Here is a 25,090-nt window from a genome sequence, read left to right on the forward strand (position 1 = left end):
AGGGACATATGCAGACACCAACTTCACAGATTCTTCCTGCTGAAAGATGGCCATAAACGCACAGTTCTCATCTGGAAGCATACACCTGACTGGTTAATTTCACTATCAAAACATTTTCCCAACAAAATATGTACTGTGTGGGTACTCTGGTCCCCTGACCTGCCCCTAGCCTGAATTTTTTTATTATCTAGGAAAAATTTCTCAAAAATGGATTTTGATTTTCATTCATGAGCACTGGAGGGCAGTTGCCTATAAACTGTGCTGTACGTGGCTACACCCATTCCAAGTGGTTGCTGTGTCCTCACTGTTGATAGAATGACAGGAGGAAACAGGTGGGTAACTTAACTAAGCCACTACTACCATCACCACCTCCAGGTAAAAAAGGCCAGATTTGCTTTTGTTTTAATAAAACAAAAAGGGCTTGAAAAACATAGCTTGCTTTTAAGACTTAAAAACTGTCCTAAAGCATTAGATAAAGACTGTAGTTCCCACACCCAGCTTGAATTAGCTCACCTGTGGAGATTCCTGGGCCCTCCCAAGACAACTGAGTCAGTACCAGGTTGGGAGCATTTTTGCAAATCTCCAAGGAGATTTCAGTACACAGTTGTGTTTGCAAACTACTGAGTTAATCCTTGGTGGGACCCATATATCTGACATTGGCTCTTATTTCCACTTGATTTGACCAGGAAACAATGAGAGTATTTCATCTTGTCCAGTCAGGTGTTGGAGACTTTTCAGAATGCTTGTTTATAGGTTCACATTCATTCCTGGAGCCTGAGCAGATGCTAGTGTGAGGTATTCAGGCACTAGTGACTCTTGAACTGTGCTCTTTGCCCTACTCCAGCTGATGTGTTATTTCAGAGTAGGTGCCAAACTAGAAAAAGAACCTGTAGTGCCATCTACAGCCTTCCCCTTTGATAATTATTGCAAGGTGAAACAAGCTCGTAATGCCAGAGAAAGCGCCTTTCCATCATTATTCTTCATTGGTTTGAGATATGCTTTCAGATGAGGAGGCATCTTCCCCATAGTTAGTGCTCACCAGTGAATATTAGTGATTACTCAGTCACTTCTTGCTGAGTGAACTGGGGTGAGGGAGCGTTAGGCCTATGACTGCCGAGCTCTGCAGAATAGGCCTAGAATGTACAGTTTAGGTATTTCAGGAGATGAGAACATCCTTAATCAGAGCCTGGGGCTGTGTCCCGTGCTGCACTGTCCCGCTGCCCAGTGTTGGACCCTTGTCTGCAGCTCTCTAGCTGACCACCTGGCTTCTGGTGATGGTCCCTCCCTCACTTCGTAGTCCCTCAGCTTTTTGTCATTTGCCACATACATATATTATTGTCCTATAATACCTATATGATCTGCTGTTCTATATCATTTCCTCATTTTCTACTGTAATTCTCTTCTTAACTGTTTTTAATTGATTCTTGATTGACTTACCTAGTGCCTTTTCATGGCCCTTTCTTCCCACTCCCAAAATAGGTCTTTGTCTTTGGGACCTTGAGATAAATTGCCTCTAAATTATGAATAATTAATGCACTGGACTAATATGCATAATATGAATTTTATTTTGGTTTATCTATGACACCCACTAATATTCTCAGCTTCCATTTATTGCTAAAGCTTGTGTTTCTGGCTGTAAAATATTATTTTTATGTATATCAGGGTCTTTTTATATGGTTTTTTCTTCTCTTTTTGCTTCCTTGGGGAGTTCATTCCCCTTTCGATAAACTATGGTCCTACCCCACAGGGTTTTACGGCCTGGATGAGTCTGACCTGGACAAGGTCTTCCACTTGCCCACTACCACTTTCATCGGAGGACAGGAGTCGGCACTTCCTCTGCGGGAGATCATCCGTCGGCTGGAGGTAAGAACACAGTACAGCTTCCAGAAAAGTCCAGTGGACTTGTTAAGAAGCTACATTAGCAGGATGGCCTCAAGACTAGTTTTCATTGATCCTATATTTTTTTAAAATGTAAGGGAAAATGAACTATTTTTTGGCTGTTTCGTAGATAGAAACCTATGTTTTTGCAATTAGCCATTGTGAGAGGGAAAGAAATTTCCCCCCAAAATTTCCAAATCCCAGGGGGAGTTTATGTCATAATGTGTGACATTCCCTGGAGAGCCTGGCCTCAAGCCAGGACTCACTCCCCATATGCACAACTCCCAGGGCTGCTGGGTGGTGGACGCCTTCATTCTCCCCTGTTTCCCTCCGTAACTCTCATTCTTGTGTTTCATTTCCTTTTTTTCCTTCTTTTTGGACTTTGTTAGTACTAGGCACACTGGGATATTTCTTTGTACACACATGCTATAAACAGTGGCTAAGAGTCGTGGCTCCAGTGTTAGGCTGCCTGTTTCCACTTCTTCCAGCCTAGGACAAGTTGCGGCCTCCCTCATCTATGTAAGGGTGACTGTGACTCCCATTCCAGAGGGGAGAGTGGATTTGATGAGAGCTTCATGCCGAGCGTTAGCTGCTATCATTATTTAATGCTTCCCATGGTGTTGAGAGCTGAAGAATCAAAATTAAAGCACTCTGGAATGTAGCCCCTCAGAATTGAATGTACTGATCCCCTGGGGTCCTGCCTAAGATGCAAATTCTGAATTTGTTGGTGGCACCTGATGTTCCTAACATGCCCAGGTTGAACCACACTGGCCAGTAGGGCTCTCTGAGGTGGTTCCTTCCATGGCTGGATGTTACAGCGATCTGGGGAGCTTTCAGAGATCTCAGTGCCCAAGCCAGAACCCATGTCCCAGAAGTCAGAATCCCCTTGCCACCCCAATAATTAATCCCTGTACCAGCGAGTGAAGTTTGAGTTAAAATTCTGTTGTCAGTGGTTCCACAGGAATATCTGAGTGTCAGATGGTGGCATTTCTGTAGTTTGTGATGAGCGTCCTACAATATTATCAGCATCTCCGCTTGGGACTGCTTCACTCCTTGCCTTTCTCATTTCTGGGATTGTGGGAGAAAAGTAGGTGGAGACCAAACCTAGGGCCAGCATCAGGAAGGAGTTGTCAGCTGGAAAGAGCCAGTGCCAGGAAGGAGTGGCCAGCTGGAGGAAGTGGGCACCGGGAGGGAGTGGTCAGTATTAGTCTGAGGTGAATCAACCTTTGGATCCTTCCTGGCTCCGTTATCTGCACCACACTGACCATCATCTCCAGTCTTGCCCTGTTTAGTATGGGTGCCAGTAGCCAGCTACATGTAAATATTGAGCACTCAAAATGTGCAAAGTATCTCAATGACCTTTTAAATATTGAAAGATCATATATTTAATATCTTGGGTCAAATGAAGAAGGAAAATTAATCTCATCTGTTTCTAATAGGAAAACCTATATTACGCCTGTGGCTCACGTGGTATTTCTGATCTAGTAGGAAAACCTGTATTATGCGTGTGGCTCACATTATGTTGCTGATCTAGATCTCATGTTGCCTAGACCTTACAAACAGCTCCCCATATAGACCAGTCCTTCTCCACGTGGCCCTGCTCTGAGTTTCATGGCTGCTGTGTGTCCCCCTCATTCCCTTTGTGTATTTCCTGTTTATCTGGTCTTGCAAGAACAGCAGTCTGATGAAACTAGCCTGCACTAAATACTGTCTTGGCACTGGCACCTTCCCCTCATAGGAGTCTCCAGTGGGGAGCCCAACAGCTCTGTCATTAGAAAGCTCCCCTGGGGTACACCATCTGCACAGGAGGCCACAGTGTCCCCTCCTAGGAGCCCCCTTCAGCATTTTCCTTCCCAAAGAGCAGGGTCCAGGGGCAGGGGGTGCTTATGTCCCCTGTGGTTAACTTCCTCTCTGAGCCTTGAGTCCTAAGTAGTCCTGTTTCTGTCATGTGAGGTGGGGTAGAGAGCTCACAGCACATGATGGGGCTGCCTCCCCTCAGCCCCTCTGATGCCAGAGCCTCAGAGTTGGGCTCTTACCCCAGAAAGCCCAGTACACAGCACTTCCTGTCCCTGGAGTGCCCCTAGCTTAGAATAGCCTATTCTCACGACAGTTTACAGACATTTGCCTAACCCCCTTTTTTTAGTCCATTTTTGTTGCTTATAACAAAATACCTGAAACTGGGTAGTTTATAAAGAAAATGAAATTTATTCCTTATAGTTTCAGAGGCTGGGAAGTCCAAAGTCCAGGGAACACATCTTGTATGCTATACGAAGTTATTACGGTGGTGTGATCAGACAGAACTTTGGTCATGTGACATAGGGATCCACTTGTGGCTCTTCAAATAATTAGAGGAAGTGCAACTTCTTGGCTTCTAAAATTTGTCTCACTATAGAGAGAAACTAAGAATCATTCCCTAAAAATCTCTGCCCTTTTCTTTGGGAGATTGAGCCAAGAACAGGGAAACAAAACATGATCCAGTGGCCTGGTAACTACACCTCCAAGTTAATAGCTGAAATAATGCTGATAATGTTGGAGAGATACCGATTTCCATAGTTTTTAACCCTTTGAGCCTTTTTTTTTTTTTGTCTTTTTTCATGTCCGGCAATGGATCGCAACCCTCAGTGTCACGCCCGTACCGGACTGGGACCGGCAACGGGATCGCAACCCTCAGTGTTGCGCCCGCACCTCGCTCAGCCAGTGAGCGGCCGGTCTGTATGTGGGATCCGAACCCTCGGCGGAAGCGCCGCCGCGCTCCCAAGCGGCGCACTGTAGCAGTGCGCCACCGGGCCGGCCCAACCCTTTGAGCTTTTAATTATTCATTAATGGAAATCCCACCTCCTATAAGAGGGAAGGAGGAGGGGCGTGGGCAGTGGGTTCTGTTGCCTTTGTGATGGGGGGTGGCCGCAGTGAGGACAGGAAGGGTCCTCACCACCTTGCCATCCCTCACTAGCAGGCCACTAGGAGGGACTGGGATGACGAGGAGTGGGTAGAGAGCCAGTCACTGAGTTTGCAGCTCAGATATGGACCCCAGGGAAGATGGGTCCTCTTTGAGGTTTCGTTAACAGCCACTGTGGGGCTGGGCCATGTTTTCTCAAATGGGTTTCTCCAGAAATGCATTTTTTTTGACGGTCAGTAGATTGGGGTACTGTGGGTCTCCAGACACCTATAAAGGTGAGACGGGACAGTGGACTGATGTTGGCTTTGAATATAGGGGTGAGGGCAAATGCACACCTCTCCTGGACTTCCTGTGCATCTGAGTTAGAAGTTCCCAGTTTGACCATCATAGATGTCAGGGAATACGGTTTAGGGCTAATAAAAATGCCTTAAATACCAGGGTGTTTCCCAGCAACATTTTGTCTTTTTGTGTCTAGGCAAAATTTTCCTTCTCTTGACTAGGGTGTTAACCAGAGCGTTGTGGTTAGCCATACTTTTGAGTTCAGGCAAAGTCTGCTTTGTTCCATGATCGTGGAGCAGTGGGCAGGGATGGCCCATCTTGCCCTACAGAGAACAGGACTGACGCCAAATTCGGCAGAGCCTTTACCTGCCTTGTGAGCTGGTGTCCTTTTCTTGTGAAAACCAAATGGGGTCACGGACGGGAGCTGCCAAGCAGGACCTGGCACTCTGCATTCTTGGGCCGCAGTGGCCGCTGTGAAGAGTGCTACTGCAAGGTCTGTGAATTGTCTGTTGGCTACGTCAGGGCCTGTTTCCTCATGCCCTCCAGGGCTGACTCAGGCTTTTTATCCAGACCCTCCTCCTGCTCTTCCAGGACAGCTGCTCTATCGAGGAGGAAGCGAGGCTCGGGAGGGGCCCAGGCCTCTGCAGGGTGTTAGGCTGTGGGCAGCCGCAAGGTGGGTTTCCCAGAGCCCCAGGCCTCCCCTTACTTACGGAACCTTTCTATTCTCTTCCTGATTTCTTTCCCACTGAGCCTGTCTGTCTCAGGGCCTCTTCTCCTGAGCTGTGGTATGTGGGCAGTGCAGGACGACCCTGGTCTGCGACAGCTGCTCTATCGAGGAGGAAGGGAGGCTCGGGAGGGGCCCAGGCCTCTGCAGGGTGTTGGGCTGTGGGCAGCCGCAAGGTGGGTTTCCCAGAGCCCCAGGCCTCCCCTTACTTATGGAACCTTTCTATTCTCTTCCTGATTTCTTTCCCACTGAGCCTGTCTGTCTCAGGGCCTCTTCTCCTGAGCTGTGGTATGTGGGCAGTGCAGGACAACCCTGGTCTGTTAGGGATCCTCCTAACAGGGTTTTGTTTTTTGTTGTTCCCAAAGAACTGTCTAGGGGTCCTCCTTTTGTCACACATATAATCATGCTTCTTTAGGCCTGAAGTTCCTGAGAACAGTTGTTAAAAGTAAAAGTTAAAAATGTAAAAGACTGAGCATCTTAAATGGCCCCTAAACCTATGGCAGGTCATGGCCTTTCCTCTGGCGGGTTTTGGGCACAGGTCTGAACTTGAGGGCACCTGCCTTCCCTGGTGAGGTGCCCAATGCCATGGCTGACACTGTCTGCACTCCCTGCCAGAAGGGTAACAAAGTAGAGCTGGGGTTGTTCCTTGGCCTGGCCCCCTGGAGGGGCCAGAGGTTCTCCGTGTGCAAGTACCTGGGTCCCTGAAGGAAACCCTCATGGCATGGTAGGAGGGCCTCAGTCACACCCGCCTCGGCGCAGCTAAAAAGGAAGTCGCTTTTTCCCCTGCCTTCTGGTGGACTGGGCAGTCAACACTTGTCATTCAGCCAAACCTGGTTAAAGGTCCCCGTGCCTGTGTGTGTCTGTGTGGAATAGATGGCCTACTGCCAGCACATTGGGGTGGAGTTCATGTTCATCAACGACCTGGAGCAGTGCCAGTGGATCCGGCAGAAGTTTGAGACCCCCGGGATCATGCAGTTCACGAATGAGGAGAAACGGACCCTGCTGGCCAGGCTTGTGCGGTCCACCAGGTACGAGTCTGGCCAGGGCCATGGAGCTGTGCTCCCAGGAAGCAGTGGCCCGGCCATGGTGTACATGCCTCTCTATGGGCCTCTCAGCTAGGGTTTGGGCGTGGGGTGGCAGTAGCTGCAGCTGCACACGTGGGAAAGGACAGCAGGCAAGAAGAGTCAGCCTCTGAATCCCTCTTATGTCATTTAGGAAAGTCTGACTTAAGGAGTAGCCCTAGTGACATTGCTCTCATAGTGGCTCGGCTCTCCATCCAGGTTTGAGGAGTTCCTGCAGCGGAAGTGGTCCTCCGAGAAGCGCTTTGGTCTGGAAGGCTGCGAGGTACTGATCCCTGCCCTCAAGACCATCATCGACAAGTCGAGTGAGAACGGAGTGGACTACGTGATCATGGGCATGCCACACAGGTACCACCTGTTTCTGCCATCCCTGTGGGGGCGTCCAAGGCTCAGGGTGAGCACTGTGAGCAAGCAGCCATTCCCTCCCCAAGGCCAGTCAGTGAGTCTAGGGCTCAGTGATACATAAGGGTGTCTTGCTTTCCAGGGGGGTCTTGCACCCCCTGCCTTGGGGAGACCAAGGCTACATGAGGTTTTAGACTAGTGTTGGGCCTTGCATTGCATTTTTATAAAAATTAAACCCATTGTGGCTGGCCGGTTAGCTCAGTTGGCTAAAGTGCAGCCTTATAACATGAAGGTCACGGGTTGAGATCCCCAGACCGGTCAGCCACACACACACAAAAAATCACCCCCAAAATTAAACCCAATGCCTTTGTCACAGTCTAACCTGGAGGGAAGCCTCCTCCCTGACCTTGGCAGGGGGCATAGCAGGGAGAGGAGGCCGTGGGCCAGTGGCATTTCTGCACTCTTGGCCCTTCTGCTGCCCGCTGGCAGATGGGGGCTTGGTGTCCACACCAACTTCTGGCAACAGCTGTTTGGCTGCAAACCAACCAGGTGCCGTGTGCTGGGGGACGGAAGGGGGTGACAGCAGCCTCCCTGCCATCTGCTGTCCTGGGGTCTGCTCACCCTGCTTGCCCTTTGTTCCAGGGGACGGCTGAATGTGCTTGCCAATGTCATCAGGAAGGAGCTGGAGCAGATTTTCTGTCAGTTTGATTCCAAGCTGGAGGCAGCCGATGAGGTGAGGTTCCCAAGATGTGCATATCCCGCACAGCCTCAAATCACATGAGACTTCAGCTCTGCTTGCCTCTGGGAACAACCTATCAGGCTTTCAGTTCTTCCTTACCATTTATAGTTTGCCTTTCTTGTTGGAAGAATTACAGCGTTGGAACAAACGAGGTGGCCAGTGGCTGACCTTGTCAGAGGCCTGGCAGTCCTACAGTCCTTGAAGCATAAGGATGTCCCTCTGGCCAAGGGACCTTTTTTGGGGTGGGAGTGATCCTGGGAAAAGTCCTCTCCATCCTTCTGCAGTGGGGTCCTGGGAATAGAAATCCCACGTGAAAGGGCTGTGGTGTAGAGTGAGCATCTCCCCAGCCAAGATTCAGACTCACTGTTTACACTGTCAGGGCTCTGGAGACGTGAAGTACCACCTGGGCATGTATCACCGGAGGATCAACCGAGTGACTGACAGGAACATCACCCTGTCTCTGGTGGCTAACCCTTCCCACCTTGAGGCCGCCGATCCCGTGGTGATGGGCAAGACCAAAGCTGAGCAGTTTTACTGTGGGGATACCGAAGGGAAAAAGGTAAGGGCCCTGGGAGAGGCTTGTGAGGCAGGTCTGTATAGCCCAATGGCTTAGCAAGGAGCTCCACTCACTTGGGCCACATTTCAGACGTCTTGTTTCTGGAGTTTAAAAAAATGTTCTATATGTCTTTGAAAGAGTAGCAATAGTAAAATAGACCTGCTTCAAATATGCTTTCTCCCAAAGTTGTGGTCACCAGCACTAGGTGGGGAGTTTGCTTCTGTCTTCACCACATCTGTGGAAGAGCCAGTCTGGCTGTGAGCATTGGTGCACGGAGGCGTCTTCACTGAAAAGGAGAGGCTTTGTAAGGAAAAAGTAGGGGGAAAACTGGAGGAGAAGCTGTCAAGCTGACAGACATGGGAGAGGTGGGCTCACTGCCATCGGGACAGGAGTTCATGGAACCTGAAAGAGGTGCAGGAGGGCGCAGGCTTCAGGTGTGGTGGCTCCTGCTTCCGCGTTTTCCCATTGTGTGACAGCGAGTGTTGAATGTGGGTTTGCCAGCCTGCCTGTGTACAGAAATCCTCAACAGGTTATAACTGCTTGCCCTTGTTTAACCTCAAGATAGAACTTTGTAACAAACTGCATAGTTTTTATTACCTAACGATCACCTACAAACTAAGGAATCAGAAAAGTCAAATATTGTAACATCCACTGTGTGCATCCTGGGGAACGTACAAAGTAGGCATAACCAGCCTACTCTCCAGGATCTCTTGTTCTCTTTAGAGAAAAGACCATAGGTAAGGAAGTTCATAGAGCACACACACTGTAATATAAAACTGCAAAGTTTACTGTAAATAACTTCAGAAGAGTGTACTGAAATGCAGGCTGGAGTTGGACAAGGAATAAAAGCCTGGTTCTTATCAGCAGAGCAGGTAGTTGTTGTGTGTAATTGGAGAAATGGCAGTATTTAGGTAGGTGGGAAGGGAACAATGTTCTCTGAAGACGAAAGAGAGGAGCACAGATGAAGAGGAGGTTGGGGACGCAGAGCAGGGAAGGGCCCACTTCCCAGGCATGCACGAGAGACAGGTCAGGTCTTTTTTAGAGGAGGAGCCTCGTATTAGTTTACTGTGTCTGTAATTTAAAATACTGTAAATCCACTGTAAATCTCTATTGTGTTTGGAGGATTAGAACAAGGGAAAGCACTTTCACAGGTAATGGAATCCCAGGCTGGGGACACATTGACAGCAGGAAGTGACCGCACGTCAGTGGACATTCAGTGTAAAGAATGTGTGTGACCCATGAGGACGCAGCATTCACTCCATGGCTCCAAGCTTAGGGGCCAGGATGGTGCTACAGAAACTCCAAGTAGACGCAAAGAGGCCTTGGTTCTGTTGGGGGATGTGCAGCCCCCGTAACCACTAATGACACTGGGGTGTCTGGGAGGGAAAATTGGGGTGGGGTCGGAGGGACAGCATGGGGGTGACCAGTCCTCTGGCATTTCGGACATCCTTGGCTAGGATGCTTGCTCAGGCATTTGGGGCTTAGTAGTGGAATGAGATCACAGAAAATTTGGGGTGATTGGTCATTCGTAAACTGTGGACAAAAATCCACTTGAGTAGTGCTCGTTCAGAATGCTGGAAATATCCCAAGAAGGAATGAACTATTTAGAGTAAAAGCGGTGGAACATATTTAAAACTCTTACAAATGGTCACACTAATTGGTCCATTTGTAAGATGCCAGGACAAGGGAGGCTGGCTCACCCCTGTTTGGTTGCAAATCTGCATGTAGCTGCATCAGAGCCATCAGTCCCCTTGTTTTGGGGGGTATCCTGTGCACACACACCATGTTGTCACAGTTGTCCTTGCCCCTGTGCAGGCAGCTGCCAGCCTCTCGAGGCCCGCAGCCCCTCTTGCTGAGCTGTCTCGTCACCTGCCCCAAGCCTCTCACGTCCTCAGTGGGGTCAACAGCAGTTTCACCTCCTGCCTGTTCTCCTTGCTACTCTTCTGACACCCCTCTGGAATGATTTGATTTCTGTTAAATCCAGACCTCAGGGAGCTGGAGTGTGTTACATAATCCTCAATGTTTGTGAAAAATGACATATTTTCCATGAATGCGGCTTAGGTCCTCCCATAATCTTGTGCATGATTGTGAATTTGACCCGATTTGGCTCAGTGCTAATGTGGCCTTTGGGATATTTGTCTGTGAAAGTGTTTCTCAGTGCAGTGGTGCGACCTACAGTGAAGGGAGAATTGGTGCCTGCCAGAGGTATGGGTCAGGCCGCCAGGGTCAAGGAGGTGCCCCATGTGTGCGAGGGGTGATTTCAGTTGCCAGTCACCTCCATGCAGACTGGCAGTGCTGGAGCACTATGACATCACCAGAAGACTGAGAAAAAGATGGCGAATGGGAGTGTCTCCATCAGCAGAAGACTGAAGTTATACAGAAAAGTATGTGCAGGAAGAAATAACACACTGTGGGGTTCAGGAAGAAATGAAGTGTCAGTGACTGAAAATCAGCAGCTTTTACACTCAACAGGGCATCACAGCAAAGCGGGCTTGTCCATTGTCCGACTGTCCTAGTGAGCATCCCCAATGTCTGTCAAAAGGGAGGACACATGTGGCTGTTGATAAATACTCTAGGTTTTGTTCCTGAACAGCAAATCATGGACATTCTCTTCCTGGCAAGTACTCAGCACAGTGCTGAGGACCAGAGCAGTGACAGGGACTTGAGGAGGCAGAGGTCCAGAGGCCGAGCACACCGTGTGAGAGGGTGTGAGGCTTCGTGTTGTATGTCCCCTTGGCTGGCTGCAGTGCCCAGTTGTTTAGTCAAACACCCATCCAAATGTTGCTGTGAAGGCATTTTTAGGTGAGGTGAACACTTAAACCAGTGGGCTTTGAGTAAAACAGATGACCCTCCTTAGTGTGGGTAGACCTCATCTGACTAGTTCAAAGCCTTTGAAAAAAGACTCAGATCCCCAGAGAAGAAGGAATGCTGCCTCCAGACGGCCTTCGGACTTGCACTGTGACATCAGCTCCTCCCTGGGTCTTCAGCCAGCCCGCCTGCCCTGCAGAATTTGAACTTGCCAGCCCAATTCCTTAAAAGCAATCAATCAATCCCTCTCTTCATCTCCCCCATCCCCAACCTGATTGGTTCTGTTTCTCTGGAGAATCCTGACTAATGCAAGGGGGTTGGAGAGGCGTAGGCTGTGTATCCAAGGAGTAGAGGTGGTGGGTCTGCATGTCGGGGGCATTGGGGACACTGAGCAAGTAGGTAAACAGGTTGTAGGCCATGAGAACGAAGTGCATCACAGCTGTAGGAGATATTTATAGAGGTGGATGGAGGCGGATTAGAAACAAGTGTTGGACTGGAATTTGGATGTATCGGTATGAGCTCATAGTTTTATTATATATACACGCAGATACAGAAATAGCCGCGTGTGTGTGTGTGCACGTGCATGAGCAGCCGTACATTCCACTCTGTGCTGAAAGGGCCTAGAAGTGAGGGTGTTCTAGTGGCAGTGAGCACACATATCCCAGCCTCTGTTGGAAGAACCAGGCTTCTTAGAGAAAGGACTGGTTCCAGGGCTGGCAGGGACAGCACAGCATGAGGCCACAATGCTCGTTGGCCAGAAAGCAAGGAGGTGGTGGGGACCCATCCAGAGGACACAGGAACTGGCTGGGAGGGGTTCCCACACCACATCTGAAACAGCCTGAGCATCAAAATATCTAATGACACTGACCAGTTACATACAATCTATCAAATAGAAACCATCAGTACATATTAATGCAAATATATAAGGGGGGAGAAGAGAAAGCTCTTCCTTGCAGAGGACACCAATTAGTAAATGTGGGAGTAATGGAAATCGGTGGTCGCCATTTGTCACCACCTGAGGGGCTGGTTCTGGCACAGTTGTCTGTCATGCTGCTGAGGCTGGGGTGGAGGTTTGAGGAGGAGCATGGTGTGAAGTTTCTCCTCACAAAATACCACCACCGTCCTTGTTGCCAAGGAGAAAATGGTGAGTTAAAGGGAGAACAGTAGACAGCAGCTTGTCCAGGTGCGCAGACTTAACCTCGCCTGATGTGGGCATCCTTCCCAAATGGGTGCCCAGGCCTGTGAAGGCTGCAGAAACGGGGACAAGGCTCCAGAGCCACAGCAGCTGCTGCAGCCCAGAGCACGCGGGCTATGGGCTGGATGGCTGCTCTCCTGGATGGAGGGTCTGGGGGATATGCAGGAGGACGTCCTGTGCTGGCAGGCTGAGGGACAATGGTGGTAGGGCGGCCGGGTGTGGGTGTGGAGCAGGTGCACCAAGGTGTCAGCAAGTTGGGGTCGAGGAGAAGGGGCTTTCTACTCCTGCCACATTCTAAGTTCGAAATTATCATAAAACAAGTTTGTTTTTTTAAATTATGTCTCATTTCCTCTGTTTGCCTTATGGATTTGGTGACTGGCGTATGCTGGATTTGGGGTCTCCTTTGGTGTCTGCAGGTCATGTCCATCCTACTGCATGGGGATGCTGCCTTTGCCGGCCAGGGCATTGTGTACGAGACCTTCCATCTCAGCGACCTGCCATCCTACACGACTCACGGCACTGTGCACGTGGTTGTCAACAATCAGGTACCTCGCAGGGCTTCCGCGGTGGTTCCCCCAGCCTTGGGGTTCTGGTCAGACTGTCTCCTGAGGGTTCGCTGCTCACACCAGTTTTACTTAGAATGACATCTTTTAGTCATTTGGAACATTCATTGTTTCATGATTATGAAAAAAAAATTACTAAAAATTTGGACTACACAGAAAACTATTTTTTAATTTTTAATTATTATTATTTTTTAGTTACTCCCCTTTTTTGTGGCAAGAGCAGCTAAAATCTACTCTTTTAGCAACAATCCAAAATAATACAATATTATTAACTACAGTCCTCATGTTGCACATTAAATCTTTAAAATTTATTAAGCTTGACAGATTTTATACGTATTTATATTGTTCAAAACAACTAAGTAGGCCGGCCCGGTTTTGCACTGCTACAGTGCGCCGCTTGGGAGCGCGGCAGCGCTCCCGCCGAGGGTTTGGATCCCACGTACAGACCAGCCGCTCACTGGCTGAGCGAGGTGCAGGAGCAACACCGAGGGTTGCGATCCTGTTGCCGGTCCCGGTCCGGTACGGGCGCGACACTGAGGGTTGCGGTCCGTTGCCGGTCACGAAAAAAGACAAAAAGAAAAAAAAAAAAGAGCAACTAAATAGAATTACCATTTTCTATTTGCTAATTCATTGATGTTTTTTTAAATTGTGATAAAATAACATAAAATTTAGCATTTTAACCTTTTTTGTTCGGGGCTGCTAGCCAGAATGGGGATCTGAACCCTTGACCTTGGTTTTATAATAGCATTTTAACCATTTCAAAGTGGTTAATGGCATTTTGGTATATTCACAATGTTGTATAACCACCACCTCTATCTGCTTCCAAGACATTGTCATCATCCTAAAGGAAACCCCATAAGTATTAAGTGTTGCTCCCCCCAGCCCCCGGCACCCACTAATATACTTTCTGTGTCATGTATTTTCCTGCTCAGAATATCATGTAATAGAATCATATACTACGTGGCCTTTTGTGTCGAAAACTGTTTTTTTAGAGTGGAGATATTTTAATTACATTATTTAAGATGGTGTTATTGTTTTAGAATATTTTCTTCTACACCCACAAGCATACAGGTGGCTGTTATCTTTTTTTAAGAAACTTTAGTTCTATATACACAGCTTCATATCCATTTTTATTTACTACATTATTTGCTTGTGTCATTACATACTCTTAAAATAATCATTTTAATGGAAATTTACATTACAGGTTGTTTTACATAGGAGGCTTTTAGGATTCTCATTTTTCTGCAATGAGCATTCTCATAATGCTGCAATGAACATTCTGTTTCCACCACCCCTGTTACATATCACCTGTTAATGTCCTCCTACCAGCTGTATCAAAGGGTGCATTTCACCAGCGCCTGTAGACTTGCTATAACAAATATTGAGTGCTTTTTAAGTACAGGCACTGTGCTAGGTTCCAGGCAGTGCAGGCGCATGCTTCCCAGCATCGTGGATCTTGGCATTGAGTGTAGTTTGGGGACTCATCAGCAAAGCCTGAAGGAAAAGGAGAGCAGGAGGTAGTCCATGAGGTGTTGGGTTAGTCAGCTAATGATCCTCCAAGGAGCTGACATTTAACTGGAGGCTTAAAGGTCAAGAGGCAAATGTTGAGGAGCAGAGGATCGAGGCAGGAAAGAGGTCCTGGTGTCCAAGGGAGTGAACAAAGGCCATCACAGCTAGTGGTTAGTGTGTGAGAGCTCCCATGAGCTAGTTCCTACTGAAAGCCCCAGTCCAGTTGCATTGGGAAGCCACCAGAGTGACTGTCTCAAGAAGTGACAAGATACTGGTTGATTATGAAGGTGTTGTGTTGCTACATGCAGAATGAATTAGATGGGGACAAAGAAATAGATGCAGCTGTCCCAGTAAGAAGTAGAGAGGGAGAAGGGAAGATTTTAAAATGAAATAAATATCCTTGTTAGTATAGTGCTGAGTAAAAATAAATAAATAAATGTGGTCACTACAAAGTAAACACTAAAGAGCTCAAAATTTAAAAGGTCAGATACTAAAAGAGGGGAAGAACATTGTCATATGGGACTATAACACACAATGTAGTAAAAGCCACCACTTACTGAGTGCCTTCTGTGTGCCAGACACTGAATTAGACCCTTCATATATTTTAACTTCATCCGCAGGGTTGTTACCCATGCAGTGGGTGGTATTATCCTGTTTCACAGAAGAGGAAATTGAGGAGCAGAGAGATTGAATAGCTTGCTTTTGAGGTAGATGATACAGCCAGTAATTGATCTGCTTTCCTTCAAGGAATGGTTAGGAAGTCTTGAAAAAAAAGAGAGAGATCTAAAAAACAAAAAACCCCAGTATTGACTGTATTTTTTTTTTTTCCAATTTCTAAGTGTGCAGGTCAATGTTGTGCAATCAGCGTCCATCTCCTAAACCTTTTCATATTCCTGAACAGAATCTTCATACCCCCTTAAACTCTCACTCCCCATTCCTGCCTCCCCCAACCCCTGGCAACCAGCGTTCTCCTTTCTGTCTCTGTAAATTTGACTAGTCCAGTACCTCATGTAAGTGGAATCATATGTTACTTGTCTTTCTGTAACTGTTCTATTTCACTCTGCACAGTGTTCCCAAGGTCCCATCCGTGTTGTAGCAGGTGTCAGCATGAGGAAGTTCCCTTCTGTTCCTAATTTGTGGACAGTATTCACCATGAATGGATGTTGGTTTTTGTCAAATGCTTTTCTGCATCTATCTAGATGATCATATGGTTTTCTAATGGTGAAGTACATGGATTGATTTTCAGATGTGGAATTCTTATGTCTGTGTTCATGAGGGGTGTTGGTCTGTAGTTTTCTTTTCTTGTAATGTCTTTGTCTGGTTTTGGTATCAGGGTAGTGCTAGCCTAGTAGAATGTTAGGAAGTGTTCCCTCCTCTCATATTTTCTGGATGAGTTTGTGTAGAATCAGTATCATTTCCTCCATAAATACTAGGTAGAACTCACCAGTGAAAGACTTCTGGCCTTAGAATTTTCTTTGTGGAAAGGCTGTTTTTTTTTCCTTTGTCTTTAATTTTAGAAGTTTGACTATGATGTGTCTTGGAGTGGATTTCTTTGGGTTTGGGATTTCTCAGCTTTTTCTTTTTTAATTTTTAAACATTTTTCAATAGCTTTACTGAGATACAGTTCACATACCATATAATTTACCCATTTAAAAAGTCTGCAATTAAGTGGTTTTTAGTATATTCACAGATGTGTATAACTTACCATGGCCATTTTCAGAACCTTTTCATCACCTCAAGAAGAAACCCTATATCTTTCAGTTATCACACTCCTTTTCCCACAGCCCCCGTGTGCAAGGCCCCCCCCCCCCCCAAGCTCTAAACAACCACTGAACTACTTACTTTCTGTCTCTATAGATTTACCTATTCTGGACATTTCATATTAATTGAATCATATGATGTGTGGTCCTTCATGACTAGCTTCTTTTCACTTAGCTGTTTTCAAGATTCATTCATGTTGTACCATATCAGGACTTAATCACGTTTTTATTGCTGCACAATATTCTATTGTATGGCTAGACCACCTTTTATTTACCCATTTATCAGTTGATGGACATTTAAGTTGTTTCTACTTTTTGGCTATTATAAATAATCCTGCTGTGAAGAACATTTGTGTACATGTTTTCATTTCTTTGGGGTATATACCTATGCATGTAATTGCTGGGTGCTATGGTGTCTCTATGTTTAACTTTTTGAGGAACTGCCAGGCTGTTTTTTCAAAGTGGCTGCTCCATTCATTTCACATTCCCACCAGAAGTAGACAAGGGCTCCGATTTTTCCACATCTTCACCAACACTTGTTATTGTCTATCTTTTTAATTTTAGTCATCCTAGTAGGTGGGAGGTGGTATCTCATTGTGGTTTTAGTTGTATTTCCCTAATGGCTAATGGTCTTGAACAACTTTTCATGTGTTTACTGGCCATTTGTTTATCTTCTTTGAGGAAATTTCTCTTCAGATCCTTTGCCCATTTTTTGTTCAGGTTGAGTTGTAAGAGTTCTTCATATATTCTGGATATAAGCCCTTTATCAGATATGTAATTTGCAAATATTTTCTCCCATTTTATGGTATGTTTTTGGTGTCCTTTGAAGCACAAAAGTTTTTATTTTTTATCAAGTCCAAGTTGCCTGTTTTTTCTTTTGTTGCTTGTGCTTTTGATGTCATATCTAATAAGAAAGCTTTGCCTAACCCAAGGTCGCAAACATTTATTCCTATTTCTTCTAAGAGCTTTATAGTTTTAGCTTTTACCTCTATCATCCATTTGAGTTATTTTTTTATGTATTGTGCAAGGAAGAGGCCCAACTTTATGAGTTGTCCCACGACCATTTGCAGAAAATTCCCTTATTGAATTGATTTGCCCTTACTTAGCTTTTTGGTTTTTTTTTTTTTTTTTCCTTTTAGTCTTTTTTTTTACTGACCGGTAATGGGATCGCAACCCTCGGTGTCGCGCCTGTACCGGGGACCGGCAACGGGATCGCAACCCTCGGCGCCGCGCCCGCACCGCGCTCAGCCAGTGAGCGGGAACCGGTCTTCACATGGGATCCGAACCCTCGGCGGGAGCGCCGCACTCCCAAGCAGCGCACTCTCCAGCGCGCCACCGGGCCGGCCCCTTACTTAGCTTTTTGAATTTGTAGATTTATGTCTTCTGACAAATGTGGAAACTTTTCAAACATCTGTTATTTCAGCCATTACCATTGACCCTTGAACAACTCAAGGGTTAGGGGTGCTGAAGCCCCCATGCAGTTGAAAATCCGAACATAACTTTTGACTCCGAACATAACTACTTAAGTACATTGTGAGCTTTCCCCTGAGCCCTATGGGGGACTCTGAATCCTTACTTAAGTAGTAATTAAGTAGTTAGTTACTTAACTACTACTAGCCTATTGTTAGGTAGGTTACTTAACTATTTGGTTAGGTATATTATGCACTCATGACATATACCTAACCAAAAATTTTTCAATATATTTATTGAAGAAAAATCTGCCTGTAAGTGTACTCATGCAGCTCAAACCTGCAGTTCAAACCCATTTCATTCAGGGGTTCACTGTATTTATTCAGTCCCACCCTCTTTCTCCCCTCCTTCCAGGACTAATGACGAGAATGTTAGGTCTTTTGGTGTAGTCCCACAGGGCCCTGAGGCTCTGTTCATTTTATTTTTTCAGGCTGTTTTATCTCCATTTTTCAGATTGGGTCATTTCTGTTGTTCCACTTTTAAGTTCCTGATCCTCTCTCCCCTCCATTCTGCTATAGAGCATCTCCATTGATTTTTTTCTAACATAAGTGGTACTGCATCCAAGATGCGTGTCTCAGGATGGCACAGTGTCTATCTGGAAGCTAGCCTACAAGGAATGACTGAGGAAGCAGGGCATGTGTAGTCTAGGAGATAAAAGACACCTGGAAAGCATGAGAACTGTTTTCAAATATCATTAATTCCTGTAGCAAAGAATATAATGGACAGAGGCAGCACGAGTGGATGGCAATTACCAAGAAGCAGATTGCAGGTGAATGAAAGGAGGAACTTCGAACAATCAGACCTGTTCCAGCAGGAAAACCGGCTCCTCCAGAAGTTGTAGGTTCCTTCTCCTTGGAAGTGTTGGGGCAACTAGTGAATAAGTTGTCAGAGTTGAAGTAGATATGGCCTCAGCCAGGAATGAGAGGGTAAACCATCTGGGTCTAGGGTCCCTTCAGCTCCCAGACTGGCAGTTCCACTTAGCAGGATTTTCCTTCTAGTACACTCACTCCCACAAGTATACTAAGTGTTATTAATGTACCTATACATTAATATACATAGTGGGGAAAAGAGTACAGAGCAGTATTCAGAGTATACCCCCATCTCCTTGTGTGTGTGCACACCCACCCATGTAGACACCTGTGCCAGTAGAGTATACCTCTGTCATCTGTGTGTGTGTGTGTGCATGCGCGCACCCACCCATATAAACACCTGTGCTTGTAGAGTATACCTCCATCCATGTGTGTGTTCCCCTGCCCAAATGCACTTGAAGACACAGAAGCTGTAACAGTGGATATCGGGGAGGACAACTGGGTTTTGAGGCCTCCACCTTTCAAAACTGTTTCCTTTCTATGAGGTCTAGATGCAAGGTGTATTACAATCACTAACGTTCCTGTTTCCCTTCTTTTCCTAAATGGTGAGACCCAAAAGGGCCACTCTGGCTCCAGTACCAGCCGAGATTGTTCTCAGCTCTCTTAAGTGTCAGACTATCCCTAGTCCATCATTTTAATGTTCTTATCAGTGTCTATTTCTATCCTTTATTCAGTGTGAGAAGGGAGATTACTTAAAAGAAATTTAACATAAATGTAGAATTTTTTTTTTTTTTTTTAAAGATGACTGGTAAGGGGATCTTAACCCTTGACCTGGTGTTGTCAGCACCACGCTCTCCCAAGTGAGCTAACTGGCCATCCCTATATAGGGATCTGAACCCGTGGCCTTGGTGTTATCAGCACCACATTCTCCCAAGTGAGCCACGGGCCGGTACTTCAGTATAGAATTCGTAGACCTCTTGAAGGACCACAGTTTTGCTAGTATTTTCTTTTTCTCTTTACCGCTTTGGCTCATTGCTCATGAGGTGGTGAGGGAACAGTAAGATCTGTAGCAGGACAGGAAGTGGCTGCTTTGCTGATGTTTCTCTACAAACATACCTAGAAACTCCCCTTCTAGAAACCTCTCCTAAGGAAGCCATCAGATGCTAAATACTTTTGTATAATAATGTTTGTCGGGGCCGGCCCGGTGGCGCACTGGATGAGTGCGCCGCTTGGGAAGCGCGGCGGCGCTCCCGCCCGAGGGTTCGGATCCCACATACAGACCGGTTCCTGCTCACTGGCTGAGCGAGGCGCAGGAGCAGCACCGAGGGTTGCGATCCCGTTGCCAGTCCCCGGTCCGGTACGGGGGCAACACTGAGGGTTGCGATCCGTTGCCGGACACGGAAAAAGACAAAAAGACAAAAAATAAATAAAAAATAAAAAAAAAATAATGTTTGTCAAAACCGTATTTTTACTACCATAAAATTAGGAAATAAGCTATATGTCCAGCAACAGAAGAGTCTTGGCATACAATTTGGCAAAGCCATAGGAAGGGGTATTATATCACCATTAAAATGTTTAATATCCTGGGGAAATATTCACAATATGGTAAATGGAAATGCAGGATATTCACATGCTGCTTGTAGAAGTATATGTGGAATAGTCACTCTGGACAGCAAGTTGATAGTATTTAGAAAAATTTACTGTGCTTGTGCCTCTGGCTCAGTTTTCTCTTCCTAGGAGCAGACTGCAAGTAAACTCCCCATATAAGCTTGCGTGCAGCTACATTGTTTGTGTTAACCACAAATTTGAAACACTACAAATTGTCTACCAGTGGGAGAATGGATAAATACACTGTGGTATATACTATTTAGTAGTTAAATTTTACTGCTAAGCTCTACTAAAGGAAGTAGAGTTACAAATTTCAACCTGGATGAATCATAAAAAAAAACTTTGAACAAAAAGCAAGTTACAAAGGATTTGTACAGTGTATAGAGTATGCTACCATGTATAAGAAACATAGAGCGTTTATCTGTGTGGTTGAAAAACTTGAAAGTACTCTTCAAAAATGTCAATACTGTGAAAAACCGAGGAAGGCAGAGGAGCTTTCCAGATTAACAGGAACTAGAGAGACGTGACCACTAAATGCAGGGAGGTGTCCTGGTCTGCCGACATTATCGAGTTATTGGGACACAGTGGGTGGAATGTGGGTGTGGATTCTGGACTAGAGACAGTGGTGTCACGTAACAGATTGCTTGAGGCTGCATGCTGTACTCTGGCAGGGTGAGGGAATGTCCTTGTTCCCAGGAAATAGAGATGGTCACTACTACTGATTCCTGAATGTTTCACATCAAAGGCATGCATGTATGTGTGTGATGGAAAGAGCTCGGATAACAAAGTGAAGGGAAGGGCGAAGGGCGTGAAGTGTAAACAATTGGTGAATCTAGGTGAAGACTGTGGGAGTTCTTTGTAGTATCCTTTTAACTTTTTCACAGGTTTGAAATTACATCAAAATTTGAAAGGTAACAACAAGCCTAAGAAGATACCATGTGCTGATTATGGACACATAAAATACAAATAGCAACTCGTGGCAACATCCTCCTCTGATTTCAGGGTAGGGAGGCCTGTGGGCTTGGCCTCCAGCTGATGAAACTGTTAAGATTTCTTCACATTGGGTGATGGGTTTATGGGTGATCAATGTAGTATTATCATACTTTATATTTGAAATATTTCGTACAAATAAAATTTTAAATGCAGGTTATAAAATTATGAATACACGTTTAAATTTTAGTACATCTTAGTGGTGGGAAGTCTTATGAAGCCTTTAAATTTTCTTTTCAAAGAAAAAGTGGGGGCCGGCCCGGTGGCGCACTGCTACAGTGCGCCGCTTGGGAGTGTGGTGGCGCTCCCGCCGAGGGTTCGGATCCCACATACAGACCGGTTCCCGCTCACTGGCTGAGCGAGGTGCGGGAGCAACACCAAGGGTTGCGATCCCGTTGCCGGTCCCGGTCCCGGTCCGGTACGGGGGCGACACTAAGGGTTGCGATCCGTTGCCGGACACGGAAAAAGACAAAAAGGAAAAAAAAAAAAGTGCTCATGTTATATGAATAAAGTGCAAAATTATAGAAATAAGATCCCAAATTTTAAATAAATATATGTACACACACACACACATATTTACATATATATGCATCCAAAGAAAATAATCTGGAAAGGAAAACATCAAAATATTTACATTGTAGCCTGTGGAATTATAGGTAACTGTTTAACTTTTTATATTGTGTATCTCTTCCAAATTCCTTATGTTGAGCATATGAATTTTATCAGAACAGGAAAAAAAAAAAACTTAAAAACAAGAAACCTAAACAACCATTTGGGGAGCACTCTCCCAGAGCAGCCAAGCAGCAAGCATAGGCTGTGCCCCCTGCCCCTGGGCCCAGTGCTGGCCATGCTGGGTGCCCCCTTGCCAGGCTGCATGTTCCTTGCAGATCGGCTTCACCACAGACCCGCGGATGGCCCGCTCCTCCCCCTACCCCACCGACGTGGCCCGCGTGGTGAATGCCCCCATTTTCCACGTGAACTCAGACGACCCTGAGGCTGTCATGTACGTGTGCAAGGTGGCAGCTGAGTGGAGGAGCACCTTCCACAAGGACGTGGTTGTCGATTTGGTGAGTGACTCCAAAGACAGCACATCCCAGGCACAATGTCTGGCCCACCCTCTTGCCCTCACACCCCTGCGTCCCAAGGAGAAGGGCATGGCTTGGTGCATTACCTTGGGGCTCTCTAGTCCCAGACCGCATATAGGCTCCTCCTAACTCCGGAGCATTCAAGCCCAGGTGCAGTCATGAATCCCCCCAGGCAGGAGCTGCAGTGGTGAAGAGGACCATTGATGGGCTCGTTTGGTCCTGTTGTGGGACAACTCTGTGAATAAAGAGTTTGTATTCCCTAGTCACTCTCATGTTCTCATTTGATAAGTCAGAGTAACTCTGCTGTGTAAAGGAGAGAGAGAGGATCCTAATTCTAGAGAAGATAAACTGAGGCAGAGCAGATGTGAGGTATGTTAGCATCACATAGAGATGGGGCAGGTGCTTCCTTCCCGAGCAGCCAACCGTGATCTCTGATGTCCTCTATTGCCACTCTGACCAGGTGTGTTACCGGCGCAATGGCCACAATGAGATGGATGAGCCCATGTTCACGCAGCCGCTCATGTACAAGCAGATCCGCAAGCAGAAGCCCGTGCTGCAGAAGTACGCAGAGCTGCTAGTGTCCCAGGGCGTGGTCAACCAGCCTGAGTATGAGGTGTGTCCCCATGGCTCCATGCCAGCGGGTCTTTCCGGGGCTGGGGAGGACTGGCGAAGGCCAGCCACAGGGCCGGTTCTTGCTTTTGCAGAGTGAGGAGGATCCAAATGAAAGCTTGTGAGATATTTACAATTACAGTATTTCAATGTATACCTTCTTGGAGGGTCTGGGCTACTGAGCTGCTTTGTAAAGGAGGTGGGCCTTAAGTAGTGTTTTGGGAGAGGGAAAAGGCATGTTTTGGAGACAAGGTAGTGGCTACTTAGTTGGTTTTCTCAGTTAAAGCAGATTGTGCAAGGGTGAGAAGTGGATAAAGCATCTAGCTTGGTAAAGGGCCGGGTGTAATCTGGATAGTAAGTTCTGGTTGGGTGTGAGTGAGAAGGCCCAAGCAGGGGCTGGGGTTGGGGGGGTACAAGGAGCTGTGTCTGAAGCATGGGAACCAGACAGGGCCCAAGAGGACAGCTGCTGGAGATGGAGCTTTGGGGCCCAGCCTCCTCAGGGGTGTGCTAGGAACCAAGAGCACTGTGCCAGGTCTTAAGAAAGGGCATGGCAGTGGGGGCCGGGGTGCAGGGGCAGGGACTCAAACTCTGAGCAGGATCTCCAGCCAGCAAATGTGGGGAAGAAACTATTGGGAGTGAAAAGACAAATATTTTTTTGTAGGCTTCTCACAAATCTTAGAAAGGTCAGGTGTTTTAGCGAGGAGTAGTGTTGGAGCCAGTGGAGTCTGAGCTGTGTGGGGAAGTATGGGGCTGGGGTGGGTGGTGTGGCAGGGTGTACTCTGCCCGTGACTGCCACAGCGGTGTTGTGCTCAAACCTCCAGGAGGAAATCTCCAAGTACGATAAGATCTGTGAGGAAGCTTTCGCCAGATCTAAAGACGAGAAGATCCTGCACATCAAACACTGGCTGGACTCCCCCTGGCCTGGTGAGTGAGGGGCTGGTGCCACAGATGAACTCCTTTGTGAATCGGATGTGGCCGTGAGCCCTGCTCCCCGCTCTGCCCCCACAGCACACAGTCATGTGCACCATTTCAGCAAAGCCCCCTGTGAACCCTCAACTCAACCCCTGGACCAGTGCTCTCTTGGGAGCATGGTCCTTTTGCACCGTTTCACGTGTGTGCCACAATCCTGAAAGAGTACAGCGGTTTCTGGGACCTGTTCCACAATGTCCTTTCCCAAAGCAGGTGCTGCACCTCAGCTGTCCTTCCTCTCCTAGGCTTCTTCACCCTGGATGGGCAGCCCAGGAGCATGTCCTGCCCCTCCACAGGCCTGACTGAGGATGTCCTGACGCACATCGGCAACGTGGCCAGCTCCGTGCCCGTGGAGGACTTCACCATTCACGGAGGTAAGGTGTCACTCGCCTACGGGAATGCTGGGCCCCAGCCAGCAACTTCCCCACCCTGCCCACGTCAGTGGGGTGGTTGGGCGGGACCTCCCACAGCACAGTCCCTCGCTTGCTAAGTAGTAAAGGAGAGATTGAGAGGTCACAGCTCTTCCAGTGAGTCAGGAAACTGCAGGCAACGGGTGCAATAGGCTCTTCTTATTAGCACTGGGAGCGAGGCGGCCAGGCCTATGGCACCTGATAATCACAAATCTCTGCAGGGCTGAGCAGGATCTTAAAAACTCGCGGAGAGCTGGTGAAGAACCGGACTGTGGACTGGGCTCTGGCTGAGTATATGGCATTTGGCTCTCTCCTGAAGGAAGGCATACACATCCGGCTGAGTGGCCAGGACGTGGAGCGGGGCACGTTCAGGTACTGTTCTGGGTGCCTCTGTTCCCCTTCCAAAGAGTGGGAGGCAGAAAGGGAGGGGTTCTGGTGTGTATTTGCCAGAAGAAAATGACTTCCAGAAAACAGTTACCCAGTCCCATTTGCCTTAGGCTAAAGGCACCATCCCCTTATTTGCTTTGAACCTTCTGTTAGGGCTGGGGGTGCGAGCTCTGCAGCCACCTGGGGGGAGTCCGGGCTGCAGCATGTGGGGTCTGCTGGTGCTGTCGGGTCCACAGCACATCAGCCTGTCAGGTCAGAGCTTCTAGTTATTGTCCCTGCTGTTCACCTCAGCCACCGCCACCACGTACTCCACGACCAGAATGTGGATAAGAGAACCTGCATCCCCATGAACCACCTCTGGCCCAATCAGGCACCCTACACCGTGTGTAACAGCTCGCTGTCAGAGTATGGCGTCCTGGGTAAGT

General features: G+C 47.2%; 1 protein-coding gene across 1 annotated transcript in view; it reads left to right on the forward strand.

Moving 5' to 3' along the window:
- Positions 1 to 1,750: 1,750 nt before the first annotated feature.
- The window catches only part of OGDH (oxoglutarate (alpha-ketoglutarate) dehydrogenase (lipoamide)), a 32,464-nt gene continuing 9,124 nt past the window's right edge, over positions 1,751 to 25,090 (forward strand). The window contains exons 1-12 of the mRNA XM_008571773.1: positions 1,751 to 1,863; positions 6,651 to 6,805; positions 7,058 to 7,204; positions 7,841 to 7,931; positions 8,317 to 8,496; positions 12,913 to 13,041; positions 22,093 to 22,272; positions 22,751 to 22,903; positions 23,721 to 23,823; positions 24,114 to 24,242; positions 24,500 to 24,650; positions 24,957 to 25,084. Of these exons, the coding sequence (XP_008569995.1) occupies positions 6,651 to 6,805; positions 7,058 to 7,204; positions 7,841 to 7,931; positions 8,317 to 8,496; positions 12,913 to 13,041; positions 22,093 to 22,272; positions 22,751 to 22,903; positions 23,721 to 23,823; positions 24,114 to 24,242; positions 24,500 to 24,650; positions 24,957 to 25,084 (1,546 nt within the window). The 5' untranslated portion in view covers positions 1,751 to 1,863. The remainder of the gene's footprint in view (positions 1,864 to 6,650; positions 6,806 to 7,057; positions 7,205 to 7,840; positions 7,932 to 8,316; positions 8,497 to 12,912; positions 13,042 to 22,092; positions 22,273 to 22,750; positions 22,904 to 23,720; positions 23,824 to 24,113; positions 24,243 to 24,499; positions 24,651 to 24,956; positions 25,085 to 25,090) is intronic.

This window comes from Galeopterus variegatus, unplaced genomic scaffold, assembly GCF_000696425.1.
Source record: "Galeopterus variegatus unplaced genomic scaffold, G_variegatus-3.0.2 Scaffold718, whole genome shotgun sequence".
NCBI lineage: Eukaryota > Metazoa > Chordata > Mammalia > Dermoptera > Cynocephalidae > Galeopterus > Galeopterus variegatus.